Source organism: Fomitiporia mediterranea (assembly GCF_000271605.1).
Source record: "Fomitiporia mediterranea MF3/22 unplaced genomic scaffold FOMMEscaffold_3, whole genome shotgun sequence".
Taxonomy (NCBI): Eukaryota; Fungi; Basidiomycota; class Agaricomycetes; order Hymenochaetales; family Hymenochaetaceae; genus Fomitiporia; species Fomitiporia mediterranea.
Window position 1 is genome coordinate 2518916 of NW_006760388.1, and position 20314 is coordinate 2539229.

At 49.0% G+C, this 20314-nt stretch overlaps 6 protein-coding genes across 6 annotated transcripts; 1 reads left to right on the forward strand and 5 right to left on the reverse strand.

The window, feature by feature from the left end:
* Positions 1–4172: 4172 nt before the first annotated feature.
* FOMMEDRAFT_139277 (uncharacterized protein) lies at positions 4173–5862 on the reverse strand. Its single transcript, XM_007264060.1, has 4 exons — positions 5370–5862; positions 5176–5256; positions 4395–5089; positions 4173–4322 (listed from the first exon to the last, which is right to left on the reverse strand). Exons 1-3 carry the CDS (start codon positions 5799–5801, stop codon positions 4475–4477), a joined length of 1128 nt encoding a protein of 375 aa, XP_007264122.1. The 5' UTR covers positions 5802–5862; the 3' UTR covers positions 4173–4322; positions 4395–4474.
* A 314-nt stretch (positions 5863–6176) lies between these two features.
* On the reverse strand, positions 6177–8057 carry FOMMEDRAFT_18198 (uncharacterized protein). The gene is made up of 6 exons (XM_007264061.1): positions 7654–8057; positions 7527–7563; positions 7449–7469; positions 7294–7386; positions 7166–7243; positions 6177–7090 (listed from the first exon to the last, which is right to left on the reverse strand). Exons 1-6 carry the CDS (start codon positions 7890–7892, stop codon positions 6692–6694), a joined length of 867 nt encoding a protein of 288 aa, XP_007264123.1. The 5' UTR covers positions 7893–8057; the 3' UTR covers positions 6177–6691.
* A 165-nt stretch (positions 8058–8222) lies between these two features.
* FOMMEDRAFT_139279 (uncharacterized protein) lies at positions 8223–10799 on the reverse strand. Its single transcript, XM_007264062.1, has 5 exons — positions 10280–10799; positions 10020–10220; positions 9825–9924; positions 9437–9744; positions 8223–9344 (listed from the first exon to the last, which is right to left on the reverse strand). The coding sequence occupies exons 1-5, from the start codon at positions 10691–10693 to the stop codon at positions 8421–8423; spliced, it is 1947 nt and encodes a 648-aa protein (XP_007264124.1). The 5' UTR covers positions 10694–10799; the 3' UTR covers positions 8223–8420.
* A 364-nt stretch (positions 10800–11163) lies between these two features.
* On the forward strand, positions 11164–14909 carry FOMMEDRAFT_145318 (Ca-transporting ATPase). The gene is made up of 11 exons (XM_007264063.1): positions 11164–11300; positions 11360–11601; positions 11659–11931; positions 11983–12444; positions 12498–12683; positions 12743–13543; positions 13598–13790; positions 13844–14160; positions 14243–14494; positions 14576–14677; positions 14759–14909. Exons 1-11 carry the CDS (start codon positions 11183–11185, stop codon positions 14798–14800), a joined length of 2988 nt encoding a protein of 995 aa, XP_007264125.1. The 5' UTR covers positions 11164–11182; the 3' UTR covers positions 14801–14909.
* A 230-nt stretch (positions 14910–15139) lies between these two features.
* FOMMEDRAFT_26766 (uncharacterized protein) lies at positions 15140–16417 on the reverse strand (the record flags this gene model as incomplete). Its single annotated transcript, XM_007264064.1, has 5 exons — positions 15140–15627; positions 15683–15791; positions 15896–15979; positions 16046–16066; positions 16175–16417. 5 exons carry the CDS (start codon positions 16415–16417, stop codon positions 15140–15142), a joined length of 945 nt encoding a protein of 314 aa, XP_007264126.1.
* Positions 16418–17433: 1016 nt separating this feature from the next.
* Positions 17434–20212, reverse strand: FOMMEDRAFT_153329 (oligopeptide transporter; the record flags this gene model as incomplete). Its single annotated transcript, XM_007264065.1, has 7 exons — positions 17434–18070; positions 18132–18691; positions 18766–19003; positions 19075–19226; positions 19279–19632; positions 19709–19822; positions 19898–20212. 7 exons carry the CDS (start codon positions 20210–20212, stop codon positions 17434–17436), a joined length of 2370 nt encoding a protein of 789 aa, XP_007264127.1.
* Positions 20213–20314: the final 102 nt, after the last annotated feature.

A 20314-nucleotide genomic window follows, 5' to 3' on the forward strand; every position in this document is an offset into this window, starting at 1 on the left:
GTCAATTGCCAACTCGAGACCGACAAAATTCCTTGAGTCCCAGTACAAGCCCTAGTCCTAGTCCGAGCCCACATCCGCCACCTAGGGCTGACGATGAGGAAAACTCTGGGTCGGCGTATCGAAGGTCTAATCACGATCGAAGTCGTGACCAGGGGCGTATGAGCGAGCCGTCGACGAGCTCGACTCGTCTCCTCAGTCCACCTCAAGATACGCACTTTACGTCCACGTCTCTCACGTCACTCTCGAGCACGTTCACGACCGATTCGGCAAGCTCGGCAACTGACGAGCGTCCTCTTCTGAGCCCTATAATGACCGATCTTCCCGCTAAAACGATTTCGCTCACCGTCGCGCATGTCGATAGTGCGGGCGCATTCACAAAAGATGCATCCGGCGCATATACAAAGACGCTGACCTTGCAATGGCCAGCGAATAAGTCGAACAGCCATTGGGCCATGGGAGAAACGATGCAGACAGAGATGATCAGGCTGCGCTTCTTCGTACATGTCAAGGTAAATATCGATCTGTTCGGCAATGTCTATTTAAGACGAACTGTCACTAACTAAACTCGACTGCTACAGATCATCGTTTCCTCGCCGTCAACGGGCACTGAAACGATTGAACTGGAAGAGCGCGAGCTCCTGCTCATTTCGACTAATGAATCCGAGAGAAAGCTAGCGATGACCAAATATACCGATGCGAGTGCCCGCTCCAAGTCAAAATCGCCACGCCGCAGTAAGGCGCCATTTTCGGAAAGCCCGGAGAATCAACTACCGTCTCCGGACCCGATCCCACCTGTCCCGCACAGTGCAAGCCCGTTCGAGACCCCCCAAAATAACTTTACCTCGCACCACGCGACGTGTTCGTCTCCCACTGCATCTGTAACGCCGCCGGCTCAGACTTTGCGGCGTCCACACACATCTTCTGGCCTGCGAGATAAGCTGAGCAGCCGCACGCACCACCGGCACCACGAGCACCACCGTGAGCGCGATCGAAATAGAGACGATGAGAATCCGAGTAGATACTCGTCCAGCTTCCGTGCGTCACTGCGACCAGAGACTGCTCGGCCATCATCCACTACATCCAAGGAAACACTGACGTCTGCACCTCCCTCCGCATATCCATATCCGCCTACACATGCCCGACGCAGCTCGCGAGAGGCGAATCCAATGGCCGTGTCGGGTTCGGGACCGGGCGGGATTACGAGCGACCCTAGGACTGTGCGTGCGTGGGAAGAGGAGCTTGCGCGAATCGAGCGAACGTCGCGAAGAGTGAGCGCGGACATGCTCGGGTTCAACCTGAAGCGGTTGCGGATGCGGGCAACAAGGCCGAAGACAGCGTCAAGCTCGCTGACGAGCGAGTCTTCCTAGACAGGACATGTAGAGCGGACGAGTGGATTACTATTCCAAGGCGTCCTTGTTTCTAGTGTGCTTCTCGTCTTCCCGTCTTCTGAGCGATGCTTCCCGACTTGGCTGCTTCGCACACAGGGAGAAGCTTCCGAAGGGTGGAAGTCATGCTTCCTTTCTGCCTTTCTTCGGCTGGACCCATCTATATTTGCGCACATGCGCCGACCCCTATGGGAAAGTGCTTATGTGCTTCCGGGCTTCGACTGGGCGGACGCAGAACCTTCTCTGTGCAGAGTTTGTCCTCAGATTGGGTTCGCACGCGTCTATAACCGTCTCTAGGTCGCCGGAGTCTCGCACGCGTTCCCAAAGTTCCATCGCCGCGCTCACGGCCGTTCCGTAACCGCACTGTACTGTGTGTGCTCTCTTTGGGCGGACGCTGCCACGATCGTCTCTCCGCCTTCCGTTCCGGGTGTTGTTCACGAAAACATCACCGTGTGTTTCTGTGGTGTGTTTTCTTCGCTTCCGACTTCCCCGCGCCACCATACGCACATACACACATGCAATGTTTCTTTCTTCTTTGCATGCACGGTTCTCACTAAACCTGTATCCTCTCTCCCGCGCATCCCGGGACGGTTTGGGATTGGGGGTGCTTATTTTCGACCCCTTCTCATCTTCGTTGTCTACAGATCTTCTTCTGTTGTTCATTCACGGACCCTTTGACATATCTGTCATATCAATACAGTATTATCATTCGTGGCGCGGCCAAGCTTCTTCCTTGTCTCCGTGCACGCATCCTGGTATTCTATACGTCCAGTCGGGTTTATTTCCCTCCCCTCTTTCCCAGGCCTTTTCTCTTTTTCTTCCTTTGAATCTCAGCATCATAGGTCGAAGACCTCCATGTACTGATAGCCCATCGCAACCCTTTCGCAGCATCGCATACAAAGTACAATGATACGTACAGTCAATCAATCCATCGATCAATCAAAGAATCAATAACTTCTCTTCGTTGACTTCTCAGTTTCATGTCGGAACGTATTGATGAGTATGGGTGTGGTGTGAATCAGATATCATTTACTTGGCCACGTCGCTCGGTCAGTCAGTCAGCTGTCTAGCTTTCCTATCTGTTGAAGTCGACTGTACGTCATTGTTGGATGTTCATCAAACTGATTTTGCTGTCGTGGTCTAGACCATCATGATGCAACGATCCGACTCGAGGCCTGCATGTTTCATCCATCTCATCACTTTGCTACAGCAAAACTCCGAAACTTGTGGCATAGCTTTAGCTGAATTGTGGCCATCGCATTATGATAAGTGTCCTGGATGGTAAACTAGTAATGTAATGATTAATATAACTTTACTAGTGGAAGTACTAGGACTAATACTATAGATGATCACATATAATATTAGTGTTAACTAAACACTAGTCCCACCTTTACCATCTTTGTCAAATTAACGGTATGAAAACGTTACAAGCTCAAAATCCTTATATTAATCAGATTTATATGTACAGTACAAAGTTCATCAGTCTAGTTGTTTACACAGCCTCTCGGAGGCATTTTACATACAAATACTGCAGATTCAGATTAGCCTACATCTGCGTAAATACAGTTATATACAACCCTGTTTTGTTCGCCCAGATCAAAAAAGAAGACCACAGTTCGGTTGTCCTTCTAGTCCCCGTTTTCTGTTTTTGAGTTTTTTTTTCTGTTCTTCAACTGGAGCGGAGTAGTGTTGTGGTTCTGGCGTAACACGTTCCCCTCCTCCTATCAGTGATCACCTAAATCACTTAAAAATCACTAAATCGCGCAGGATTGTCCGTCCCACCGGCCCGTCTGTGTAAGTAAATAAAGAAGATCATTCTCGTAAGTCTACATGACTATTTTACACTTTGTTGCTTTGTCGTCGAATACATGTATATATACGATACGAATCATCATAAAATGCTCGGATCTCAGTACTGTATGCATGCATTTAAAGTTTTTCCATCTCCTAAATTCCCGATTTGGTTAGCGTATTGTATGTATGAGGATTAGTGAGTGCTGGTGCCAAGGAATCTCTATACGGGCATATCGGCAATGCTGCATCATCCAATGTCGTTTGTTCAGGAGATTTCCTGACATATGAACTTCCCACTCCTCTTGGCTAACCACCATATCAACTGGTGTTCCAAACAAGAAAATCGATCTAGGACGATAAATCCCCTTGGCTGCAAGAGAAAATAATTGCAGTACAGGAAAAAAGGATCATCCTTCACGATCATCAAAAACAACGTTAATACTAATAGCACCGAGAGCCACCCACCCAACTATCTCGTCCTCCCGCATCAAAAAAATCCAAAATCAGATACTTACTAAGACAGTCAGAAAAATGACATCGGAGGATAAATAAGAGCGACGCGGCGATCACCATGTTCTGGCGTGCCGCCACTTGTAGTCGTGGTGATGGTGGTGGTGGTGGTCCTTCTAGCGGGTTTTCAGTTTACGCTTTTGATTTTGATTTTTCGATATGCGTTGTATGTAAGCCCCTTGTTTAAGCGTTAGAAGAAGGGGGGCTTTTTGAATTGGAAGACCCGGACATGAGGCGGAGGCGCAAGGGTTGAAGTGTTGAGGTGTTGGACAGCAATTCAAGAAGAAGCCACCCGCGTAACAATTGGGTTTTTTTGACGAGCCTCGTTGCGATGGTTGCTGCCCTCTTGCGTTGAACCGTAACGTTGAACCGTTTGACGGGTGGAACGGATGTATCATCGCGAAGTTCCAGTTTAGCGCTGAGAAGCTCTCAGGGAAGTGCCGGAAGAACGAAAAGGAGGAAACTCAAATAGCAACGCGGTCAGTTTAACATTGAACGTCAATTAAGCGACCACGGTACGTGAAACAACAGCAGGTGGGATACATAGCGCCGAATGTCATACATCCTCGTATACATTCATCGCTCATTGGTGGTATAAGCCATGATCCGCTTTTTATATATAAAGGAATTACACTGGGCGCGGAAATGTGTGAATGTCAGTTTCGTGCAGAATGGATGCGAGGAGTTAATGTAATATAAACTTACGCATAACTACTATGTTCCATTTAACTTCCAACAAAAAGAAAGCCAGCGCGTATCATTCATATTCTCAACCTTAAGGCAACCTAGCTCTTCTCTTCCTCAACTGCAGGCGCCGTTGTGCTTGGTGCACCCCAAGGATCATCGGCTGGCACAGCGCCCCATGGATCCGGGTCGTTCGTCGTAATCGCAACGCCAGTCTGAGGTGTGTCAACATTCGTTGCTGATCCCCATACCTCTGCACCAGTTCCCCAGCCACCAGTATCATCCTTGTCGTCTGACTTCTCGTCCTTGATATCTGATGTCCTTTGGCCTTCAAATCCACCTCGACCGCGACCGCCCCCTCGTACACCACGTTGACCTCGGGCGCGAGCTCCCCGACCTGCTCCACGTCCTCTTCCACGTCCTCTCTCAAATTCTCCACCCCATTCCGCTTGATCCTCTGTCGTGCCTTCATCACCGGCAGTTAGAGTGTTCCCTGGTGCATACATCGAGGCGTTCGTCCCTCCCCCACTACCCGGGCCGGCACCCACACCCTTCTTGAAGCTGTCCCACTCCCTCACAGCAACCCTCTCCATCTTCCGCTTCGCATTTATCGCGCGCTTCTCATCGATCCCTGTTTGGATCTTACGCTGCGCAGCATTCTTAGCGCGTTCTGCTGCTTGTGAGGCTTGGAATGCTTGTTCGTCTGCTTGGACGGCCTGGTTTGTTGTTATTTAAAGATATTATTATGAATAAGAAATTGGTAAGTAATACGAATAAGATGCAGTCGAGTAAATGTACGTACAGCGCGTCGTTCCTTAATCTTTTCGTTGTTCAAGCGTATTCGTTCCATGCGAGCTGCGAGTTCTTCGTCGGATGGTTTTTCCTGTTAATTTAGGAAGTTCAATAGTATCCGTACCAAGCGAGATGTAAAGATAACACGGAGAACAAGTCTGTCAGCGAAAAGCGCGCATAACTCGTTAAATTGAAAAGACACACCCGTTGAGGACCCCCAGTCTTGACTCGTTCTTCATTAACATACGGCTCCGTACGTTTAGTAGGCGTAGGCTTCCCTTCAGCAGCTTGTCCATCATCATCCTTTTCCTTCTCACCCTTCTCCTCGTCTTTGTCCCTGTCCTTATTATCCCTTTCTCGTTCCCGCCCGTTCTTCTTCCCTTTATCCCTGGGTGTACCAGGCTTAGAGGAGTTACCCCGTTTAGCACCGTCTTTCCCGTTCGCGCTCCTTGACTTTGACGCGTCTGTACCCTCCTTACCAGGCGACTTCTGGTCGTTGGGACCTGGACTTGTTGCCTTCACATCATCTTCAGGTGTGGATTCGGCCGTTACGTCTGCATTTGCATTCGTGTCTAGCAAGGGTGCTGATTGAGCAGGCACGCTCTCGGTCCCGCTCGTTGGCTCGGTTTCCGTCATCACGGCCAGTCGAGCGTAATGAGCGGTAGTAATCCACTGACTAAGTGACTGTACGCGTCTCTGTCGTGTCGTGTGTGTACGTGTATCCGCGTCGGATCCAATTTCAATTTCAATTTCAAGTCGGAGTTGGTAAAAAGGTATTCGCCAAGAAAGGAAGTGCTTCTACATAGGCAGTGGCCAATAATATTAATAAATCTACAAGTCATATTTTCATCATCTCATCTCACTTTCAGTAAAAGGAACTTCTTAAATAGGCTTGTAACAACCTAGGTAGTAATCAAATTTGTTACTCTACTCGACAAACACAATCACCAGCGAGCGACAACACGTGGAAAAAAAGAAAACTTAGTAGATAGATAAAAAAAACGAGAAAAGAAGGGGAAGGGAAGACAATTAAAAGACAAAACGTCCTTTATGTAAGGAAAGGGTATACGACAAGAAAGAAAGTACGAGAACGGTCAGAAACCCAACTCCGTCAACGTTCCTTAGCGCCTTGTTGATACGATCGTCCCGCTGCACAGCACGCGAGACGAGAAGCGACGACCGCGAGCGAAAAAGAAGCGGAACACTAAGCGAGAAAGGAAAGGATGAAGTGGGTTTCAAGGGGGGTAAGCAAGGGAGGAGAGGAGAGAGCCAAGAAAGCCGGAACCACATAGCCTGTTGTTAACACATAAATTCCACCGGTATAAACGAGATTGTAACGTAGTAATAAGAACCAAGAATCTTTGTCCCATTATTAACAGTAGGGGGCACTAGCCCGGTATCAATCGGTGAATGAGCGCAAGAGACGGACTAACGGACTGTCGTGACAAGATTGTGCTGTACGACCATCAAGGACATGCAACATAACATGTCACGGCGCCAATAGACTCGTCAAGTCGTTTCATGACTCAGTGAGCATGTCCGGCATTGATCAGTGCACCCATTTCAATAATGGCGAGGTTCATATCGTAAACGTTGTTGCCTGCTGTACCCGTCGGCTCTGGCGCACCAGAACCAGTGGCAACAGCAAGTCCAGATGCTGCACCGGAAGAAAGGTTCAACGTTGCAGATACAACAGTCGAATTCGAAGACGTCGAGCTCGAGCTCGAGCTATGCGACGAACTAGAGCTTGATGACCACGTGGAGCTGGTAGAAGACCAAGTGCTCGTCGGCGTCCACTTCGAGGAGCTCGTCTTAGGAGGTTGCCAAGTTGAGCTCGGCGGTGTCCACTTTGAAGAAGAGCTCGATGGCTTGTCATCTCCACCTCCGTTGTCACCACCATCGCTGAACCACCAGTCACCATAGATCTGCAAATCAAATCAAATTGCGTCAATGAAATGAATAGGAGCCTCATTTTTTTAGAGTTATTCTTGAACACTTACGACACCTTCAGATTCCGAAGCGAAGAAATCAAACAATCCTCTGGAAAAGTCGAGACCACGGTATGGGCAGCCGGGGCACTAAAAAGATCTTATGAGATACAGACTAGAACGGACAATGGACCACCCACCTGGTCCATAATTTGTGCTTGAGTCTGCTTGCCTCCGTATGAAATCGTGATCATCTTGAAGCATTGGGGACCAGGAGATCCACCGCCGTATTGCTACCAAGGCATCATTTTCGGTCAGGCTGTTACTTCAATCTGTACTCTCGACTAAAACTCACAGGTGTGTTCAAAGCAACGATCTAATGGAAGACTCTATGAACAAGCCAGAAAACAACTAGGGTACGAAAAGAACTCACGAAGTCAGAGGGGACGTTGGTTTTACCGCACGCACCACTATAAATCGCAAATAAATTCAGTACACAGTTCCTCAAAACACCACGACCAGTATTTCATGATCCAGAAACAAAACAAAAAGGCACTCACAGGCCAACATCATAAAAAGTAAACCTAGCATCATTACCACGTTTCTCAAGGCCGTGACCAACGATAGAGTCAGTGATGTTTCCTACTTTCTCCCCAACGGGCTCTGGCTCTGGCTTCGGCTCACGAGCAGCAAGTTCGTGATGGCGCTTATTATGACGTGCATTATGGCTGCCTGCACTAACAGAGGCTGCACAAGCTAGAAGTGCACCAACAAGAGCTGATGAGGTTGTCAAGCGCATCGTCGTATCGATTTGTTGTTAATCGGCTGGTCGAGGCCGGGATCGGGGAGGGACAGTCGGGTAAAGAGTGTGTCTGAGCGGAGGAGGCTCGCGTTATAAATGAAGGGGAAATTGAACGAGGGGACGGTGTTCAAAGGACAGAGAAAAATGAGGACTCGGCGTGTCGTTCGTCGATGAGAGCGGAGAGGCTGAGGCGCAACAAGCGTTTGATGAGGGTGCCCTCCCTCGTGACGGGAACCCAATAATTCCATATTTGGCAGTGTCGGAGTGGTGAAATTTTTTATTTAACCCCTTGCAGATACACGCGGGCTCCACGCTCCGGTTAGGTAGAGAAAATACTTTGCAAGAATCTTGCTTGCTCTAGACTACGTTACATTGTCAATGGTAAAGAGAAGAAAAAAGGCAGAAAAATAAATCTCTGTGTATGCGCAAAATAAACCTCCTGCAATATTTTGTCAGCAGCCATCCTCTCGTAAAAAAAGCTCATGGACAGTCGTTCGTATCATGGCCGCACGGCACTTCACATCATTACTCCGGAACATTACCCCGAGCACTCTCACCCGGATGAGGCTCGCTGTGAGATTCTAAAGTCATACCCGGTACTTCTGACACGGGCGTCTCCAACAGAAGCGGACGGTGCGATGGCGAGTCGGGAGACGATGGCAACTCATCATACGACTGGCCTTCAATATTCCCAGAAATTAGAGAGGATACACTCCTGTTCGCCTCCGCCTCTGGCACACCTTTTGGAGCATTCGTCGCCGCTAATGCGGGTGAGTCTTCTCCTTGGGGAGATGTGGGCTCCACTACCTCAGGCTGGGAATTCGGGAGCTGTGTCGCCGCGGAAGTAGTGCAAGTCGAAGGACCACTCGTGGGAACACTATCGGATGTTCCACCACCGCTTGCAGCCAATACAGCTGATGCGGCTCCATGTGTCGCTAGAGCAGCACTAAGTGTACTGAACTGTGCCAAATTAGTGCCCTCTCGAGGTGTCGGTGAGCGCACACTGGGTGTTGCTGAACCCGACCTTGAGTGTGTTCGCGATCCAGAATGTGCTGAGGAAACCCCCAATGAAGCCGTCACTAATGCATTTAGTGAGGAAGGTCCTGATGGGCGAGAGCTTTGCTCCGACTCTGTAAGGCTACCTGGTGCTGGAGATGACCTGGGGCTTAATGACACGGAACGGCCACCCGGAGAAGGAGAAACTGTTGAAGTCAAACCTCTGTTTGATGATTGGGCTACGTTAATTGGAGATGTCGTGGGTAGTGGCGGAAGCTCTAAACCCGGTGCAGAGGACGACGGTCCCGCTTCGTTCTCCCCGTTAGTATCATTGCTAGGTGCCTCGCCTTTCGCTATACGCTCGGCTTCTTTCTTCCGCTTCTCTTCAGCCTCCCTTCGCTGCTGCTCCTCGTGCTCCAACAATGAAAGTCGCATGGCTTCCATGACCATAAGCTGGAAATAGCAAGTATAGGAAGATATCAGATAATAAAAGCCAATTAGCATTAGTCCATGTCCAAGTTAGGCTTAAAGCCTGATGAACGTACTTCTTCAAGGTCTTGACCTCCCAACCCCATTGTACCAAGTAACTGATTGATGTCTTGCGGATGCTGTTGATGCTGCCGCCGTCTTGAGCGTCGGCTTGCTCGACCCTCACCTTCGTTGGCATTTTCGGTGCCGCCTTCACCGCTACCAGCACCAGCATCACCATTCAATGGATGGATTCGACCACTTGTCACACCCACGGGGATCAGGCGGTCCCCAACCTGACGCATAATGATGCGCCGGTTAGCCCGACGGGCTACAGCCGCACGCACGGCAGCGAGTTTCGCTTCCCAATCTGGCCGTATATGGTCTACGAGCGAGGGAGGAAATGCAGATAACACGTGCGACATGAGTAAAGCCATGCGACACATGCAATATTGTCATGCCCACCTATGGTGACCACCTCCGCGCTGTCCGCACCAAAGCTCTTGCGGCGGCTCTTCTTCGTTTCAGCGGTCTGCTGCCGCGGAGACATCACAGTGATTGGAGTCTGCTTATAAATAGCCATATGTGTCGTACGACAACAAAGCAACGGAGGCCTTGGTGTCAATTATCAGTAGTAGAAAATAGTAGACATAGGCGCACATAGCCATCAGCACCGATGCCAGCTCGCCAAGAGGGTGGATTATATGTGACGCCAAAGTTCTCTTGGACACAATATGGACAGGCAGCAGGCTCAGAGACAACATGAGTAGTCGTAGGCTCACTCCTCTTTATCTGCACGAAGCATTCCGTGCATATTGCCTGATCACAGCAGCGAGAATGGTTGATATTAGGAGGATAGTACTAAAGTGATGCGTAATGTGATGAGTCAGATCAACACAGCAAGCAAGGAAGCGACATACTAGGAAACAGATGGGACACTCGATAGCACCCCTGTAGACCATTGCTTCAGGTATTCTGCTTGGCTCTTTGAGCGCAGCTGGTCTTCTTGCCGGGTGAATAGATGAATGTACTGAATTTGAACGCGAAGCACTGCTATGTAAACTTCCGCCGCCGTCCGATCGAGAGACGGATTCTGAGGTTGCCACATCTTCTGGCAGCGATTTGCGTGCCGCGAGGATCTGCTCGTCATCCCAGTTGTCATCGTATTCCTCGAGAGGGCGGTAGAAGGGAGCGAGGCGGCGGTCTATGATGAGTTGAGCAACGACCTGCTGATTCCAGTCTGGGTTGCCAGTGTAGACTCCTTGCGGGGTGAGGAAGCCATAGTCGACTGTGTCGTCCTGGTGAGCGCGGGAGGAGGAAGCGCTGTTGCCCATCACGGGCCGGGGCCCAGTAGATGCTGCAGATTAGGGTAGGAGAGAAAGAGTGGGTGTGAGAAGAGGACGCTGCCGGCAATGCTCGTCGTAGATTGCGTCGACTGGCCGTGCTGAAGCGCAGGCACTCAAGTCTAAGGCTAAGGTAAGCGCGCGTCACTGGTGTATTTCCTAATCGAGAATGGAAGAGATTACATGAGTCAACTGGGCTCTTCCAGTCTCAGAATGTCGTGATCAATATATTCATTCCCCCGCGTTTACTCTTGCCTGGTCACAACACAAGCAGGTACGTAACTGCAAGAATGCGCCTCTTCCTGTCCCTCGAATAATGTGCATCCTATTCACACCGCTGGGAAAACGCGCACCTGCTCGACGGCATGCTCTCACACTCAGCATGGTCACGTGTGGCAATTTTGGACACGTCAGTGCAAGGAGATTTTCAATTTAAGGACAAAGTAGTGCGCGTCTGGTATCCCATCCATCTAGTTCCCCATGGACGCTGCCTGGACACAGTCCCCCGAGGACGTCCTCCGCCACTTTCAGGTAGACCAGAATACAGGTCTTACGTCTGCTCATGTCGTCAAGAACCAAGGGGTCTATGGCAAGAATGGTACGTTATCTTACAACGGCAGCCGAATTCCCGCTAACTTCATATCTTCTGCACCGTAGAATTACCTGAAGACCCTCCTACACCATTATGGGAATTAATTCTAGAACAGTTCAAGGATCAGCTGGTTCTTATCCTCCTTGCCTCGGCACTCGTTTCATTCGTCCTTGCTCTGCTCGAGGAATCCAACGGAACCACGAGTCGTGCCACTGCGTTCGTCGAACCCCTCGTTATTCTCTTGATTCTTATTGCGAATGCAACCGTTGGAGTAATCCAAGAGACAAACGCAGAGAAGGCTATTGACGTCAGTGACTTAACGATTCTCCTTCACGTTCGTCCGAGTGCTTAACCGTATTTGCAGGCTCTCAAGGAGTATTCGCCGGACGAGGCTACCGTTATTCGAGACGGTCAAGTTTCGCGTGTACATGCAAGCGATCTTGTACCTGGGGATATCATCTCTGTAGCTGTTGGTGACAAAGTCCCGGCCGACTGCAGACTGTTGTCTATATCTTCAAGTAGCTTCCGTGTCGACCAGGCAATCCTCACAGGCGAAAGTATCAGCGTAAATAAATACGTCGATGCAATTCCGGATCTTCGTGCTGTCAAGCAGGATATGACGAACTTGCTCTTTTCCGTACGTTAACAGAACGTCTACTGACCATTTGGGAAACTCACAGCATTACAGGGAACTACCGTTGTAAACGGTGCAGCTCGTGCAATCGTCATTTTTACTGGTCAGAAGACCGCGATTGGCGACATTCATTTATCCATCACGTCGCAAATTAGTGAGAAGACACCGTTAAAGCGTAGGCTCGACGATTTCGGAGATATGCTTGCGAAGGTCATCACCGTTATTTGCATCCTCGTTTGGATTGTAAACATCCGCCATTTCGCAGATCCATCGCACCACGGTATTTTGAAGGGCGCTATATATTACTTCAAGATCGCGGTTGCTCTAGCTGTTGCAGCTATTCCGGAGGGACTGGCAGCAGTCATCACAGCTTGCTTGGCACTGGGTACGAAGAAAATGGCACAGAAGAACGCGATTGTCCGTAACTTGCCAAGCGTAGAGACCTTAGGGTGCACGAACGTTATCTGTTCAGACAAAACAGGAACTTTGACGACAAACCAGATGAGCGTATCAAAGGTAAATGTCTTTATATTCACATACTTTCATATGCTAACTCAGTTACTTTGTAGTTCACTCTTATAACACCCGAAGGTCGAGTCCGTGAATATACAGTTGAAGGAACGACTTTCGCGCCGGAAGGCCATATTACTACAGCGGATGGCAAAGACGCATCCACGGAACTTAGAACAGATCCTATTAAGCGTCTCGTTGAAATTGCAGCTTTGTGCAACGACGCAAAGGTTGTTTATGACGAAGTTAGTTAGCACGTCTATTTCAATAATCAAATCGATTGCTGATTACCTATTTGCTTCAGAGTAAGCACGCTTACAGTAGTATCGGCGAGCCAACAGAGGCGGCGTTACGAGTCCTAGCAGAGAAACTCGGCAAATTTGATGAAAGAAATGGCGCTCTCAAGGAACTTCCTCCCACTACCCGTGCCTCTGTTATCTGTACCGGGTTAGAAGCGAAATTCCCTCGTTTAATGACATTCGAGTTCTCCCGCGATCGCAAGATGATGTCGGTCCTTGTCAACCGTTCGGAGACGTTCTGCCTTTACGTTAAGGGTGCTCCCGAATCCGTACTGGATCGTTGCACCTCTATACTCGTTAACGGCCAGACGATACCGCTGAACTCAACCTTGCGTGAACGCATCTTACAACAGACGGCGGCATACGGTAGTCAAGGCTTACGCACTCTTGCTCTCGCATATACGGAGGAAGCCGACCACAATGTCTCCCACTACAAGTCCCAAAGTACTGCAGACTACGCTCGCTTCGAACAAGGTCTTACGTTCGTATCTCTCGTCGGCATGCTTGATCCTCCTCGTCCCGAGGTGAAGCTTGCAGTTGCTAACTGCAGAGCCGCTGGAATTCGTGTCATTTGTATTACGGGTGATAACAAGGGTACTGCAGAGACAATTTGTCGCGACATTGGCATATTCGGACCGGACGAGGACCTGACTGGGAAGAGTTACACTGGGAAGGAGCTTGATGCGCTGTCCCATGCTGAGAAAGTCGAAGCGGTCCAAAGGGCAAGCTTGTTCAGTCGGACGGAACCTGGACACAAGAGTCAACTTGTTGACCTGTTACAGGGTCTGGGTCTTGTCGTAGCTATGGTTAGTTCTCTTGTTATTCTATCCGTGTATGAAAAATACTGACAGGCTTATCAGACCGGTGATGGTGTCAATGACGCTCCGGCTCTTAAGAAAGCGGATATCGGTGTTGCAATGGGTAGTGGAACAGACGTCGCGAAACTCGCCGCCGACATGGTGCTTGCGGATTCTAACTTCGCAACCATTGAGAAGGCTGTAGAGGAAGGTCGCTTGATCTACAATAACACGAAGCAGTTTATTCGCTATTTAAGTGAGCCTCCATCCTTCTTATCACAGTGATTGATGTTGACCCAAGCGATCTAGTTTCCTCGAACATCGGTGAAGTCGTATCTATCTTCCTAACGGTCCTTCTGGGTATGCCAGAGGCCCTCATTCCGGTCCAGTTACTCTGGGTGAACCTCGTCACCGACAGTCTTCCCGCTACTGCACTTGGCTTCAATCCACCCGACCATTCGATAATGCGCCTGCCACCACGTAACAGTCAGGAGCCGCTCGTCGGTAAATGGTTGTTCTTCCGGTATCTTGTTATTGGTATCTACGTCGGTTGTGCAACTGTCTTTGGCTATGCGTGGTGGTTCATTTATTACTCTGGAGGCCCACAGATTACCTTCCACCAGTTGGTGCGTAAAAATCCATCACCTTTCTTACCTTTTCTCTGAAACCAAAACTAAAACTAAAATCCCCTCCTCGACGACACTTCAGACGAACTTCCACAAATGCGCGACAGCATTCCCAGAAATCGGCTGCGAGATGTTCACAAACGAGATGTCACATCGCGCAACGACGATGTCTCTCTCTATCCTCGTAACAATCGAGATGTTCAACGCTATGAACTCGTTATCTGAGAACGAGAGTCTTCTACGCCTGCCTGTGTGGCGTAATCCGTTCCTTGTTGCGGCGATTGCTTTGAGTATGGTGCTTCATGTTGCTATTCTTTATATCCCGTTCTTCACTGTGAGTTTTTTCGCGATTTCTTCTTTTGATTGGGCTCATTAGTTGGGAAACTAACGCGTAATTTCTTGAAATTTTTTGCAGTCGCTATTCGCTATCACTCCTTTGAACTGGACAGAATGGAAAGCCGTCCTCTACATTAGCTTCCCAGTCATCGTCATCGATGAAGTACTAAAGCTCTTCTCAGTAAGTCCAGTCCATCCTACCCTCAATGAATACAAACATTAACTAATGTAACCTAATCATCCTACCCTTCTAACTCTCTAGGCGACTTTCGTTGCGCCACCGACTAAAATCAAGACTGAATAAAATGCTCCGTATATATACATAGATAACATACATACAAACCCGCTTTTTTGTGTATCCCTAACTGATGCATTTTTTATGCCTTACTGTTTGCATTTGATTAATGCTAAATATATATCCCAGCTGCTGTTGTTTCACGGTTCTGGTTGAACTAGACAACGTGTATGGAAGGAGAGCGTTCATTGTTCATTAAAAGATGCAAAGGTGGTATATAAGGAGTTGGGTATGTATGAAGATATGAGTTAGGAAGAGAAAAATACAATGATTCGTAATTGTCGTATAATGCCGACGTATTGTCGTAAAGTCATGAAAACCATGTCAAGTCGTACCAAGACAGCCAACCTAGATGAGAACCAAGCCGCACAACAAAATACTAATAAACGTCTCCCAGCGCAGGCTCCGTATAGTGGCGCTACCGCCAGAATGGAAATACCCAGCACCGAGGTCTGCAGCAGGTTTAGGGACAGTCGCACGCGCCATGCTTGCCTTCGCTAGCGCACTTGTCCGGGTTGAATCAGCGAAAGTGATGTTGTTGCTTGATGCTGGCGATGCCGCGTTCATGACTGGGTTGAAGAGCACTGCTACTGGGTTTCGGGAATGGGTAGGCGTAGGTGCGGGTATATTCGTAGGGCTGGGGGAAGAAGTGGTGGTGCTCGTGGATGCACTCATTGGTGAGGTGTAGGCATTGTTGTTCGCGTTGTTGTCACCCTGCGCATGCGGTGCGGAATCGACCTGGGGCTGGGACTTTTCTTGCTCCTGCTGAGGTGGCTGCCATTGCCATTCCGGTTGCGGCTGAGGATCGGGTTGCGATACAGGAGCTGGAGCTGGAGCTGTACTATTTTTCAGAATATCCTATCATATTGTAATCCTCATATGCGTTCTCACCTTCATCCACAAACCACCAATCACCATAAATCTCTCCTACATCCAAACCAGCAAAGTGAATGAAGAGACCTTGTGTAAGGTCGAGTGCGCCGAATGGACATCCCGGGCACTACTCATTATTTCCGTTCCATTCCAGTAAAGAGAGATGGTATTCAAACAAGCGTTGAGTTTTGGAGATATTTTGCGAAAGGCAAGGATGAAATAAGGACGCACCATGTCTACGATTTGCGCCTCTGTAGTCTGGCCGCCGTACGAAAGCGTGACCATCTTCCAGCAATGTGCACCGTTATCCCATTGCTACGAGTAAATCAAAGGGACGCAGTCAGCTTTTATTGCAACCTCATGGTAGCAAGCAGTGCGAACCTGATCATTCAGCGCTACGATCTGCAGGTCAATTACACAAAAAATAAAATGTCAGTCGGTTCCATATACACCAGTCTGGATCAGAGAAGGAAGGAAGAAAGGGGGCGGGGATGGGCTGCATGAACGTACATAGTCACTCCCACTGTTCCATCCGCCACACGCTCCTTGTCCAGCCTCATAAAACGTGAATCGCGAATTCTGGCCATCTCTCTGCGAATGAGGCGATGATGAGTTAACCTTTGGCCCAGGTCCCTTCTTGATCCTCGGCGAGGGATCTGTGTCGCCTAAAGTTGCGGCTGACACTAGGGGCGAGAGAATGACAGAAAGTCCGCTTGCCAGGAGAATAGGCCGGAAAGGAATATGAGCGAGCATCGCTTTGCCTGTTTTCGAACGATGGTATTCGGTAATGATGGAGAGTGATGCAGTCAGCAATGCCTTAGACGAGTACTAACGTAGCCAAGTAGGAGAGAAGAAACGAGTGCAAGGTGCTTCGGAGGTAAAGACCAAAGATCCACAAAAACGAGCGACTGAAAAGGAGAGTAGTAATAAGCGAATGGGAGGAGTGATGGCAAGTCTTGTCCAATGGATGGCGGAGTAGTTATACTCAAAATTGAGGAGGCTGGCTGACAGAACTGTATCATTCCCAACTCACGCCGTCAGGCCAGTATTGGCGTTGTTGTCGTCGCGTTTCGAATCATTCATACAATCCACTCCTTTGAGGTCTGACTCTTGTCTGGTTGCTCCGGGATGCCCGAGAGGCCAACAGTTGCAGGACCAGCCGCACCATGGTGCAATGGGATGACATCATCCAAAGGAGAGAATTTTGTTGGAGTTTGAAGGACTACCGACTAGACTTAGCCAGAGACACAGCAAACTGAGATAAAGAAGCTGGTCTATCGGGGTCCAGACCATTCCAGTATCCTCAGATCCAGAATTCCAGACTACAGTCCAGACTGTAATGCTGTCCAGTATCAACACTGAACATGGGGGTAGAGATTGCTCTGAGCAAAAGCATCCAATCACTGTACAAGAGAACAAACCAAAGGAAACATAGTCAAAGTTCACAAGTCGGTTGTGTTGTGAGTTTGTCCTTTATTGATGCATTGTTTGCACTATTCCCGTGACCCACCACCAAAAATAGGTATGGAAATTCATAGTCATTAGTAATGATTCGTCAAATCGTGTAATACAAGACAAGTCTATACTACTAGTTCATATATTTCATCTCGTTGCCCAAGTATCAAACAACCTCTGCCAAAGAAGCACCAATGATTGGACAACCAACCCAAAAAGAAGCGAGAGAAACGATCGATGAAGACGCATAGACTAAAGTACAAGGTACAGACAGCAAGAACGAAAGGAACGAAAGAAACCAAGAACGTGGAGACCTATACGCCCCATGTCTTTGGCCCAAACGTCTGCCCATCTGGTACCGTCTTCAACGTGATATCGTTCCAATCTCCTGTGTTCTTGAACACAGTATTCCCCCACCATGTCTGGATTGTATGCACCCCAATCGTCCCATTCCTTGGAAATTGTAAGCAGAAGAAGACTAGGATCAGCCCAATTGCAACACCCGAGTCCATTGCCGCGGAAAGTACATAGTTGTACTTCGTCCACCAGCTAAAGTGTCTTCGACGGATAACGTATTGGAAGATGAACCCAACAATTGCCCACGGGACGTAGTTGATTGCTGTTGCAGGAGGAACTAAAAATCCAACGTATTGTAAGTGCTTTGTCTCGACTATGGCCTGAGCAGGTGGAAACGTACTCAAACCGGTACCCGTAAAGATGACTGGGAAGTTCACATATTTGATGAACGAATTCGGCCACTTCAACGAGATGGCGTACGCCACACAGGGACAAATAGCGCCGATAAGGAAGAAATACAGAAGCGGGTAATAAAGTTGGCCCTTCGAGAACTGTAGCTTGGGTCCAATAACACCCCAGATGAATGATGCTGTTCCGAATACCTCCGTCGACGGGCAGATGAAACCATCAGTCTGGTGGGACGAGCACATGTCACTGCAAAGACAAAGTCAGAATGAGTCCTTATACACGGCAGGAGGACAAAACGTTAACGTACGTGATGTTGCTGAACATCCAGGACTGCACACCCAGCTGCACAGTACCAGCAATAATAGTCGCAACAACTTGTCCCCAGAACATCGGACGAGGCGGGATCTTCATGTAATGGCCAAGCTTGAAGTCTGAAGTAAATACCAGGGCCTGATACATGGTAATGTATCCCCATGTCTTGAACAGCATCATTGCAATTGGATGGCCGGGAAGCGCATAGCCGATAATCAGCTCCGTAATGACATTCAGGCCGACCTGCTGGTTCGTAATTGCCTGGATCATACCAATAGGAATGATGTAGAAGAACGAGACGAGGAGTGCAAGTACGAAGGCCCAGACGGGGAACTGAGTCGGCCAGGCCTCGATGGATACGATACCGAAGACAAACATGATAAGAAAAAGTACTGCATACCACCAGTCTGGTACTTGCGGGTACACAGACATGAGCCGGGCGTGAATATCTGGTTGCTCATGCATTGAACGACGGGCCTGGGTCCAGATTTGCTTGCGGAAATACAAGAACGCGTGTGTCAGAGTCGCAGTGATAGATGCGAAACTCAGACCATACTAAACGAGTTCGAAACGAGCCAAATTAGCAACCAAACAGACAAGGCCAATCTATCCATTTAAAAGCGACTCACCGTAAGTGTAAATGTCGTAGAAAGGAACAGAGGCGAATACGCTGCGTACTTCTCCGCGTTGAACGTCGAGTCGTCATTCAGAATAGCCGAAATGTTGTATTCTTGGCCCGTATTATCAAACGAAGTACGGGATGAAATCGGCATGTACTGTGCAAACCAGGTGTTGCTATAGTACAGTGCTGGAGTAACAATCCAGAAGAAGAAAACGAAGCCTGCAGCAACATTTGCTTCTGCCCACCTATCAACATTTGGATACGACGAGGGTCAACGAGGCGCGAAACTAGCGTAAATAGGAACAGTGGGACTCACCATGGAGTAGCAAGCGGACTCCCGATATACGCAATCTGTGCCCAATCGAATGTCAAGAGAGACATTCCGAGACCCGAGTTAACACCGAACAACTGGTTGACCACGGCATTTTCAGGCAAAATCCAGCAGAGCCAAGAGAACGTGCTTAGAGCCTAGAAATGAATTGAGTGACGGACTGTAGAGTGCATTGGGTGCGTATATTACCTGGAAAATGTAACCAGGGAAGAAGTACCAGCAAGTTCCGGCAATGAGCGCATACGTGAAGAACCGTTCACGGGAGATACCGCCACGATGTCCGACACCAGCATATTGCTGCTGATGGAGCGTATTGAATAGCGCGCAGTTGACAAGGTCAGCAGGCCAAATCATCGACGGGGGCTGTACAAGGAATCGGCGGGCAATTCCACCAATGCTGAATCCGATCATCTGTGTCGACATCACAACGAGCCATTGGTAGCTAAAGTTATATGTCTGGTTGTAGTACACTCTTTGGACGGCTATGATGTCCGTCGCGTATGCGGAAGCAGCTCCGACAGTGGCCATGATCGTTGTGAGTACCTGTGTATATACGCAGTTAGACTTTGCTCCGCTCCGAGATCGACAGCGTGCCGATCAATTGATACCATGGACTCACATGTTCCTTAACAGTGTACGGGCCAGGATTGACTGCCAGACCAAAGATGGAGACATTTGGCATGAACTTCGCCCAAAGACGGCCGAAGGGGAACGACAACAGCTGCGCAACCAACTAAAGAAAATTCAGTTTCAGTATTTCCGATTCGTTCGGTTCTGGAAATATTAATATTTAAATGTGCGAACTCACATTTCCGATTGTTACTGAGGGATATCGGAAGAAGAAGAACTGGTTGAGCCCGGCCATGATAATAGCGAAGATAATGCCTATTGTCCAGGAACGCAGTGTTGATGAAGGCATACTGGGGTCATCAGTGTTGGCAACAGCCGAGCGGACCTCTGGGTAGGGCGAGTCATCCTCGAGCACGACGGCATCTCTGTCGAAGTTTGGATCGTCAAACTCCGGTTCGAGAGTTTGGGCAATGTGGTCGAGGGCCACCTCCTTCTCGATATCAGGGAACTTTTCCTCATCGGAGGAGTAGCGTGCGAGTGCAGGAGCTGACATTGCTAGTGACGCCGACACTGGGCCCGTCTGCTACACCTAAGGCTACGGCAGAGGGATGGGGGGACGTGATACGTCGACCTGGAGAAGCCATCTTGCTGGGAA

Excerpts from the sequence above, each read along its gene's own strand:
- FOMMEDRAFT_139277 (XM_007264060.1), bottom strand. The coding sequence starts at position 5,801 with ATGACGGAAACCGAGCCAACGAGCGGGACCGAGAGCGTGCCTGCTCAA. Across the intron at positions 5,257-5,369 it reads AGACTGGGGGTCCTCAACGG|GAAAAACCATCCGACGAAGA; the intron begins GTGTGTCTTTTC and ends CTAAATTAACAG. Across the intron at positions 5,090-5,175 it reads AGATTAAGGAACGACGCGCT|GCCGTCCAAGCAGACGAACA; the intron begins GTACGTACATTT and ends ACAACAAACCAG.
- FOMMEDRAFT_18198 (XM_007264061.1), bottom strand. The coding sequence starts at position 7,892 with ATGCGCTTGACAACCTCATCAGCTCTTGTTGGTGCACTTCTAGCTTGT. Across the intron at positions 7,564-7,653 it reads ACTTTTTATGATGTTGGCCT|TGGTGCGTGCGGTAAAACCA; the intron begins GTGAGTGCCTTT and ends TGCGATTTATAG. Across the intron at positions 7,091-7,165 it reads CTTCGGAATCTGAAGGTGTC|ATCTATGGTGACTGGTGGTT; the intron begins GTAAGTGTTCAA and ends TTTGATTTGCAG.
- FOMMEDRAFT_139279 (XM_007264062.1), bottom strand. The coding sequence starts at position 10,693 with ATGGGCAACAGCGCTTCCTCCTCCCGCGCTCACCAGGACGACACAGTC. Across the intron at positions 10,221-10,279 it reads AGTGTCCCATCTGTTTCCTA|TACTATCCTCCTAATATCAA; the intron begins GTATGTCGCTTC and ends GCATCACTTTAG. Across the intron at positions 9,345-9,436 it reads GAGGTCAAGACCTTGAAGAA|CTTATGGTCATGGAAGCCAT; the intron begins GTACGTTCATCA and ends TGCTATTTCCAG.
- FOMMEDRAFT_145318 (XM_007264063.1), top strand. The coding sequence starts at position 11,183 with ATGGACGCTGCCTGGACACAGTCCCCCGAGGACGTCCTCCGCCACTTT. Across the intron at positions 13,791-13,843 it reads GCAGTTTATTCGCTATTTAA|TTTCCTCGAACATCGGTGAA; the intron begins GTGAGCCTCCAT and ends CAAGCGATCTAG. Across the intron at positions 14,161-14,242 it reads AGATTACCTTCCACCAGTTG|ACGAACTTCCACAAATGCGC; the intron begins GTGCGTAAAAAT and ends ACGACACTTCAG.